Source organism: Carassius gibelio, chromosome A11 (genome assembly GCF_023724105.1).
Source record: "Carassius gibelio isolate Cgi1373 ecotype wild population from Czech Republic chromosome A11, carGib1.2-hapl.c, whole genome shotgun sequence".
Classification (NCBI taxonomy): Eukaryota; Metazoa; Chordata; class Actinopteri; order Cypriniformes; family Cyprinidae; genus Carassius; species Carassius gibelio.
Window position 1 is genome coordinate 23970071 of NC_068381.1, and position 10154 is coordinate 23980224.

General features: G+C 38.0%; 1 protein-coding gene across 1 annotated transcript in view; it reads right to left on the reverse strand.

Moving 5' to 3' along the window:
- LOC128022714 (proline-rich protein 13-like) overlaps positions 1–8358 on the reverse strand; it is a 14858-nt gene extending 6500 nt beyond the window's left edge. The window contains exons 1-2 of the mRNA XM_052610523.1: positions 8244–8358; positions 7336–7370 (exon numbers count right to left, since the gene is read on the reverse strand). Coding sequence (XP_052466483.1) covers positions 7336–7351 — 16 coding nt within the window. The 5' untranslated portion in view covers positions 7352–7370; positions 8244–8358. The remainder of the gene's footprint in view (positions 1–7335; positions 7371–8243) is intronic.
- Between the last annotated feature and the right edge of the window lie 1796 nt (positions 8359–10154).

A 10154-nucleotide genomic window follows, 5' to 3' on the forward strand; every position in this document is an offset into this window, starting at 1 on the left:
CCCAAATTAAAGTCTTCTGTGAACAATATACTTGTTATTCCTCAAAAAGAATGAGAAATATGATTAAGAAACTTGAAAATTAGATTTTTGAAATTGAAAATGTTGGAAAAATATGAAAATCTGGTAAATTACAAAATGTTTATGAAAAAAAGCTGCAGTTAGAAAATTTATTGGAAGAAAAAGTAAAAGGAGCTCTTGTCAGAGAACGTTTTTCTCGTATTATGGATAGTGATGGACCAAGATCTTTTTTTTTTTTTTAATTTAGAACGAAAAGTGTGTGTCAAGTAGGCCCGGGACGGTTACCGCATTACCGCAATACCGCGGTCACGTAACGCCTACCGTGGGTCTAAACCTGTAACCGTCATCACAGCACAAAAAAAAACAAAAAACAAACATTGTCTAGATTAATTCCAAGATTACAGTGAGATTAATCTAGATTAAAAAAATGTATCTATGCACCATCCATTTGTATTGACTAGAGTACCTATGTAATGTCTTGTAGCCTATATATTCATTTTACTAAAGCATAAAATACAGTCGGATGACTCATGAGAAAGCCAAAAAAGCAGGACCTCAGATTTTACTTGCACGTGCTTATTCTGCTTAACACAATTCTCTCACGTGGTTGCGCAGCCGACAATTGCGCATTTAAGATACTATTCCATCGAAACATGGCAGAGAGGGCTAAATTGGTGGCAAAGCCAAATGTCACATCACCAATATGGGCACATTTTGGCTTTGAACCTGATGAAAAAGGACTTCCAGGCAACTTTAATGAGCCCATTTGTAGAATTTGCTACAAAAAGATTCCGCTATCACGTTCAAATACGTCCAACCTGAGGACGCATCTTACAATAACGTCTTTTTTCTTTTTTTACTTATAAATATTATTTATATTTATCTTATTTATAAATATTATTTATATTTAGGCTATTTGTAAGTAAAAAAAAAACAACCACAATATTGTGAGCAGTGACACTTTGTTAAATTAAATAGCATTCGTTAAATTATAGCCTTGAACCACACTGAGACCAAAGCGCACACGAGATGTAGGCTAAATAAATATAAATATGTAAAAATATATAATATAAATAATATTTATATATATTATAGATTTTTAAATATTTATATTAATTTAGCCTATGTCTACATATTTATATTACTCTATATGCCTTCGTAAAATAGCCTTCATTAACCACTGAGACAAAAAAAAGTGCACACGTAATATCTATATAAATATTAAAATAGAAAGAAAAAATGTCTGCCGTTTTGATGTAAAAATACAGTGCACCCTCAACAGCTATTGGCAAAGACCGCGTTTGTCGACCCTAGGTATAAAGATATTGACATTTCTGACGAGGAGAGGGATGAGCTCATGGTGGAGATGATGAATGTCCCCGCCCGAAAATATATGACCATTTGCGCTACAAGCATTCCCTCAGAACGTGTGTTCAGTGCTGCAGGTAACGTTGTTACGTCTTTCAGGGCCTCTCTTAAACCTGACAAAGTGAACATGCTAGTTTTTCTAGCAAAAAATATGAAGGCTGGGATGTAAGCCGTAGCGCATTTCGTTTTGCCAGCACTTTTTTTCAGAAATTATTTCTGTTCTAAATGTTCTTATTCTAAATGTGAAAAATAAATGTTAAACGTGTTCCTTATGCTCAATTGCCTTAGCCTCTTTATTTCAGACATCATTCCATTTCTATTCTAAATGTTCATGTTCTAAATGTAAAAAAAAAAAAAGTGAAATAAACCTGTTCCTTATATTCGTTTGCCTCCCGTGTGTGTGCGAAAGTGAAAGTCCATCCGTGGGGTGTGGTGGGGGGCGGGGGGTTGCGGTTTACCGCAATACCGCGGGACTTTATTGCTTTTCAACCGCGGTAAGAAAAATTCAATACCGTCCCAGGCCTAGTGTCAAGAGAAACAAATGTTGTGTTTAAGGGAAGAAAGAGGTGACTTATTTTATGGCCCATCCGAAATGAGTAAATGCGTTGTTGATTTTTATTCTAAGTTGTATGATATTGATATAACAGATATAGATAGTTAAACTGAACATTTAGATTCAATTTCAAAACTGAAATCAGAGCATAAAAAAGACTTCGATTCTATTTTAAGTTTACAAGAAGTAACTAAAGTGGTGCAATAATTATCAACCGAAAAATCCCTTGGATTAGATGGGCTCCCCTCTGAATTTTTTTATTCTTTTTGGGAAATAATTGGAAAAAGATTATTATGATGGGATTTTATATTCAATACAAACAGGAGGTTTACCTAATAGTTGCAGAAGAGCAATTATTTCTCTGTTATCAAAAAGGTGATCTAACTTATAAATTGTAGGCCTGTAGCTATACTAACCAAGATGCGTTAATGCGCATCTCGTCAGTAAAGCCGGTTCTCTAATCAGGGGTAAATTCCATCAAGTGCGTGATTTCACATAGAGCAGCTGTTACGACACAGAGCCGTTGTTAACTGAGAAGTTGCGCAAATAAACGCTGAAAATGAAGTGGATTTGCGCATCTTCTCAGTTAACAACGGCTCTGTGTAGTAACAGCTGCTCTAGGTGATGGAATTAACCGCTGATTAGAGAACCGGCTTTTCTTGCGACATGCGTATTAACAATCGGCCGATTGTGATCGGAGCACCCCTAATTTTCTCTAAGTGTATTTCTAATAGACTGAATGAACATATGGGAGAATTAATTCACAAAGATCAAACTTATTGTATAAAAAACAGGTACATTAGAGATAATTTGTTCCTTATAAGAGGTGTCATAGACTATTCAATGTTAAATATGTTAAATGAATTTTATCCCTATATCAAGAAAAGGCTTTTGACAGAATGGATCATTCTTATCTGTTTGATGTTTTTTGATGTCAACTCTATAGTTTGGATATTGAACCTTTACGGTGTAAATTAAGAACCTCATTAAAAGGTTTACATATTGAAGGATCCTTTAATAAACCCATTAAACTTTCTGCTTATGCTGATGACCTCACTGTGGTAATTAAGGAAAAAGATGATGTACAGAAAGTATTGAATTGTATTCAGTGGAATGAAAAGACTTCTTCAGCTAAAATAAATTGTGGGGAAATGTGAAGCTTTATGGTGTGGAACTACAAGTTCAGTACCAAAGTTGCCTGGAAATGTTGAATGGAGTGGAGATGGTATTACAATTTTAGGAGTTTTTTTAGGTTCTGATTTATATAAAAGGTAAAAATTGGGATGGATTGCGAGAAGATGCGTGTATGCTTGTCCAACTGGAAATGGCTTCTCCCTCAATTATCATATAGAGGAAGAGTTTTGATAATAAATCTTATTGCATCTTCAATGTGGCATAAAATGGCTGTTTGGATCCTCCTCCTAATCTTGTAAAAGATATCCAAAGACAACTGGTTATTTTTTTTGGTCAGGACAGCACTGGCTGAAAGCAGCTGTCCAGTATTTACCAATATGTGAAGGAGGACAAGGACTTATTGACATTGAATGCAGAGTTGCTGCTTTTAGACTACAGATGCTCAAAGGCTCTTGTACAAATGGCACATCAGTTGGACCGATTTGGCCAGTGGATTGTTGAGAAGAGAAGGACGGTTGGGCCTTGATCGACATATGTTTTTAATGGATCTTGATGGAGTGCAATTAACTGGACTAACATTTTTTTTTACAAAACAATGCTTAGAGTTTGGAAAGTCGTTTTACTAAGGTGTCCTCTTTTCTGAATAAGGAAGGGTGGTTATCCCCAGAAGATGTTTCCTCAAAGATGGGTGTTAAATCCTTACGTTTTTCTGAAAGCATTTAAGGGTGTACTCTCACTAGCCAGTTTGAACCGTGCCCGGGTGCGTTTGACCACCAAAGCGCGGTTCGTTTGACTAGTGCGAGTGCTCCGAATCGTGCCCGGGTGCGGCTCGATTGGCCGGCCCTGGCCCGCTTGGAAGAGGTGGGCCAGGGCACGGTTCAGTTGGACTCGGGCGCGGTTCGCATGCAGTGTGATCGCTAACCGTGCTGGAGCACGGAAAAGGACGCGTTGCCTCACGGTTTTTCGACGCTCCAAAACCAACATGGCAGGGAAAGGGTCGCTTTGGTCTACGGCAGAGGTGCAAAACGCATAAAAACTAAAAACTGCAAAGTCCTTGCTGCACTTCAGCTGGTACCTTGCAAACATCCTCATACGAGCAGCGCGATTACGTGAAAATTTTTGCGCCACTAAGGCAACACATCTGTTTAACAATAGAGTTGTTCCGATTCCGATACTAGTATCGGAAATATCTCCGATACCACAACAAATTCTGGCATCGGCATCGGCGAGTACATGAACCCATATACCGATCCGATACCATTTTTAATTACAAGACCTAGTTATGACCACTAGCTTTGCCTAACCGCTGCAAGGTTCTTCTTCGCTGCTCAGAATGCATTGCAAACACAGCAACTAGTTTAGAGCAGCGAAGAAGAAATGAAAACGTGTTAGCAGCACTGATCTATATATGACTGGATCACTCATCGCATTCTAAACTGCCAACAGACAGTGAAGCCGCTTCTATATTATAGATCAGTGGTTAGCAGTATGTCTCTGTAGTACCGGTAGTTACCGACTCCCGAGTATATTCGGTACCCGCAGCTGCGTTCAGTCGCTTCCGTGTTAGTCAAAGCGCAGGGCTCCAGACAGTAGCCGGATATATACTAGTGTCTGTGAATATTAAACTGCAAAATACTATTTTAATATTTCTTCTGCAAATTCTACATCTCTGTGGGTGATGGGCGCAGATGTGCGGGAGCTCGCTGTTTTGTAGTCTCTGCTGTGTGTATGAGGACACGAACGCATAAACCGTCACTTCATGAGAATTTACAGTTTCATTTGAGAAAACTGTCATATCATAAACACAGACACTCAAAGATCTTCATGGCAGTCCGATAAAATAAATGTTTGGTTAAACATGAGTAAATCAACAATATATTAAGCTACTGTTGTAGCCTACAGTAGATTTAGCTATATTAGATTTTTGGCTCCATTTGAAGTTATTTTTCGCTTAAGAAAATAAAAAATACTGTCAAATTCATGTCAGATAATAAAAATACTGTAATGAATACAGTAGTTCACCATGTATTTGTCCATGTTTTATTAAGGGATCAGTCTGAAGCACACCATTAAATATTTCTAGCAATTTACACAGGGCTAGTATATACAGCTGTATATACAGATACACACCCAGGTATCGGATCAGTACTCTGTATCGGCCGATACCCTGAGCCCAGGTATCGGAATCGGTATCGGGAAGAGAAAAAGGGTATTGGAACATCTCTATTTAACAACAGGCTGTGAACCAAACGACACAAAATTATCCACAAAGAAAACAGAGCGATGTACTCCATTGCGTTCAGAGAACGCCACTCTTCCTGTTTATCCCGAAACCGTCGCACCATAATGACGTAAGCGTGCTCCGGCACGAACGCTGAAACGCTATATGTGAGTGCAGGCCAGAGGGGGAGTGGGGAGGGGGACAATCGTACTCGGGCCCGGTTCATGGCAACCGTGCCTAGTGTGAGTACACCCTAAATGAAATTGTGGAAGCTGTGCCTTCTGAATTTAAATGTGCTCTGGATAAGGAACAAAATGAGGATGATAATGTGAAAGAGTTCCCAGAATTGGAAGTAAAAGTTTCTGTGGACTTATGGCAGGAAGGAGAGGGAAAGTTACTTACTTTAAACACTCCAGAACTTAAATATTTTCATGAGGTGGGCAAGAAATTCATGTACTATGTTTGTGTAAAAGTAATGGGCTCTCAGGAACTGAAACAACTACAGTACAGACCAAAAGTTTGGACACACCTTCTCATTCAAAGAGTTTTCTTTATTTTCATGACTATGAAAATTGTCGAGTCACACTGAAGGCATCAAGGGCTATTTGAGCAAGAAGGAGAGTGATGGGGCGCTGCAGATGACCTGGCCTCCACAGTCACCGGACCTGAACCCAATCCAGATGGTTTAGGGGTGAGCTGGACCGCAGACAGAAGGCAAAAGGGCCAACAAGTGCTAACCATCTCTCGGGGAACTCCTTCAAGACTGTTGAAGACCATTTCAGGTGACTACCTCTTGAAGCTCATCAAGAGAACGCCAAGAGTGTGCAAAGCAGTAGTCAAAGCTAAAGGTGGCTACTTTGAAGAACCTACAATATGACATATTTTCAGTTGTTTCACACTTTTTTGTTATGAATATAATTCCATATATAATTCCACATGTGTTAATACATAGTTTTGATGCCTTCAGTGTGAATCTACAATGTTCATAGTCATGAAAATAAAGAAAACTCTTTGAATGGGAAGGTGTGTCCAAACTTTTGGTCTGTACTGTATGTGAGTCCAGATGGCAAGAAATATTTGGTATAGATCTTTCACCTAAAAGAAGCTGGAGAACTTTGTATAAAGTTCCTATAAATAAAAGAACCAGAGATTTACAGTTGAGGATTATACATGGCATAGTTGCCACAAATAAACAAAGCTCGTTTAGACTCTAGTGTTACTGAAACTCGTCCATTTTGTTCTGAAATTGAAATGGTGTTTCATTTATTTTTAAAATGTAATAGACTAGGGCCACTTTTTCCAAGTGTTAAAAGAATGGTGTGATATGTTGGGTCATGATTTTAGTCAAGAAGGTTTTATTCTAAGTATCGGTATAAAACTAGGAATGTTGATGTATTTCTGAATTATTTGTATGGATAAGCTAAATTAAGCATATGGTTGACAAGAAAAGCTACATTTTTTTCAAAAGGTTCCACCAACATTTTATTAACATACAAGGTTTGATTTCTGCCCGTTTAATGGTTGAATTTGCATATTATAAACTTACTGGAAAATTGACTACTTTTGAAGAAATCTGGTGTTTAAATTGAATTTTATGCATAAGTGATGGTTGTTTGGAAATTAAGATGTAAGTTTTGTAATTTTTGATAGTTGTGGTTGTAATTGTATAATTGTGTAATTATGAAAATTTGTTTTTAATTGTTATTAAAGGGTTTTTGAAAGGTCAAAGGTCTCTCTCTCGCTCTCCCCCTCCCTCACACACACACACACACTCTCTCTCTCTCTCTCTCTCTCTCTCTCCCCCTAACACACACACTCTCTCTCTCCCCTTCACACACACACACACACACTCTCTCTCTCTCCCCCTCACACACACACTCACTCAACTTACTCTCTCTCTCTCCCCTTCACACACTCACACACACGCACACACACACACCTAAAGCGGGTGTACACCCCTGACTGAGGCACACCACAGACACTGATGTGTTGATAAATGATTATTGAATGTATTTGGTGAAAACATGAAAGCAGAACTCACCTTGATTTGGCCACATGTTGGTCTACTCAAATGATCTGCAACAAATGAAAAGACAGACTTTATTCCCTGATGTAAAGTGAACAAACACTACGGTCCACCATAGAAGAGCACCTCAAACCGGTTATGATCTGAACTGATATTTACTACAAATACGGCTTATTTATAGGAACTGTCTGCAATACATTCAGCAGCACTCAAAACAGCCAAAGCAGCACTTAAATCTGCTTTCTGTGTTATGGATGTCAGTCTGGAGTCGAGACAGTTAAGAGGAAGTAGAAGTATAACATGTAAGGTGATTGTGAAGGTGATATGGGATTTTACTGCCATCATTATCCCCACTGTATCGTCCAATCAGCACGCTTTAATAAAGTGCTGCCCTTCCAATGACTTTCAGATTTGCTGCGGTGTTTCATTTGCACTTATTTCACAGATGAATTGTAAAATAATAATAATAATAATAATTTAAATAGGCGTTACTCAAATAAGACTTTTACTTTTTAGTGTATTTATCTTTCTGAAACTGTGCTGTCCATGTGATCCACATCAGGGGACTGGAACACTTCGTCTGGAAACACCCTGGACAAACAGCTCTCTCTCTCTCTCTCTCTCTCTCTCTCTCTCTCTCTCTCTCTCAAAATTTTTTTTTTAAAATAATACAAATAAATAAAAACGGTAACTTGTTTTAAGCCCCAAATATAAATTAAGTTCACGTTAAAAGTCAATTATATGAACTAGCGTATCATTAATAATGAAATAACAAAGAATGTCACGTGACATATCCTTGTATTAAGTTTTATTTTTTAAAATAAAGTTTCCTAAAGATACTTGATGCATGTAGTATTTGCAAAACAAACAACACCAAAAACACCCCCAATAAGGCCACAGATAATCGCGTTTAGAGTACATACCTTCTTCCCGAGAAAGCTTCCAGACGCTGACTCCCGCTTCCGCTTCCGCGTTCCGCGAGCTAACCGAGCACCGTCGTGACGTCACGGTCGCGAGCGCACTCTGACCCGACCAGAGTTAAAAGGGTCGGCGTCTGTGAAGAAGCAGTCTGATGAGAAACTTTTTATTAAAGAGTGTTTGGGGAGATCCAGCCTGATCAAAAACACCTGAAGATCCGGGTATTTCCTCACCTGTGACGATCTGAGCGTGGTCCTGGAGATCTGAATGAGAGATTTGTGGAACACACACCTTTTAAGTTAGGGTTGCCACCCCTCCCTTAAAATACGGAATCGTCCCGTATTTGAGAATAAAATAGCGCGTCCCGTTTTGAATCAATACGGGACAGGGTTTTCCAGTATTTTCGGAGTTGTCTTCAATGCAGCATCTCATGCAGATCAGCGCCGCCCAGCGCTGAAACGAAAGCGGACGCAAAAGTACCGACGAGAGTGGGAAGAATCAAATACTTTCTGGAAAGTGTCAGCGGAAATGAGTATGAAGCGCAATTTGTCGGCGAGTGTTCTCTGTTTCGCATGGTTTTAATTGTCAGATGTGCTACAGCATGCCTCGGGAGAACAACATTCATACACTTTACAATAAGGTTCATTTATTAAACAATAATGTATTAACTAACATGAACTAACAATGAGTAATACATTTGTTACAGTATTTATTAATCTTTGATAATGTTAGTTAATAGAAATAAAGCTTTTAATTGTTTGTTCATGTTAGTTCAGTGCATTAACTAATATTAACAAGATTTTAATAAAGTATTATTAAATGTGGAAATTAACATGAACAAAGATGAACAATTGCTGTATAAGTGCAGATCATTATTAGTTAATGTTAATTAATGTAGTTAACTAATGAACCTTATTATTATATATAGTGTTAGCGATTTATTTATCATGGTTAAGGTGTGCAGTCAGACACATAAGCATTATTTTAATAAGAGATAAGAGATATATTATAAAATAAAAATATTATCAAATAAACAATAATTTAAATTATTGCATTATTCAATATGCTACTGTAGAATTGACAATAGACTATATACAATAGATTAACTAACCAATAATGATAATAAAAAAATGTGTTTTTAGACATGTTTGTAGATCAGTTATTTATTATGTGGTTTCATTGTTTGGATGGTGTTACTGTCTGCAAACAATGACAGATATTTTCACGCCACCTTATACAACAAGTTCATAAGCAATTCATTTTTATGAAAACATGTTTTTGTTGTGATTTACCACCACTTGCACCCCCTCCCCCCCAGTCGTCCCTTATTTTTCTGTATTGAAGGTAACCCTAGCATTAGTAGAAAAAACTACTAGAGTGTTGGATGTGATTTCTATTGATGTGATTTATTGGAATTTTCTCCACATTGCCTGGAAGACAGGGGGTGTTGTGTAATATTCGGTTCCTGTGAAAAACTGTTCCCGAGGGTGGAGTTCCCTTGTTGTGGGCGTGTCCTTGAAACAATGCGCAAACGAACGGTGTTCGGAAATATTCGGTTTCCAAGATTCTCGGTGACGCTGGGCGGAGCATACGTGAATATTCATGACTTTCCTGTTTCGTGTTAAAGCGACTCTGAAAATATTAGTACGTTTTCACCGGATCACAAAAACTGTTTCAACAAGGTAGGTTAATTATGTTTCAGCTTCGAATGAAGATAAGCAAACCTAGAATATATTTGTTCTGAACTCAAAGTTCAGGTGAAATCTTTTTGGGTCTACCACTTGACTTTTTTGTCCCATAACTCTCAGGATTTAAAAAAAAATGTCTTACTGTGTACAACCTCGGCAGCGAGGGCGCATTGCAAGAGGCCTTGCTTGTACAGCTCAACAATCTTGCTATGTTCAAAGAGAGAAAGC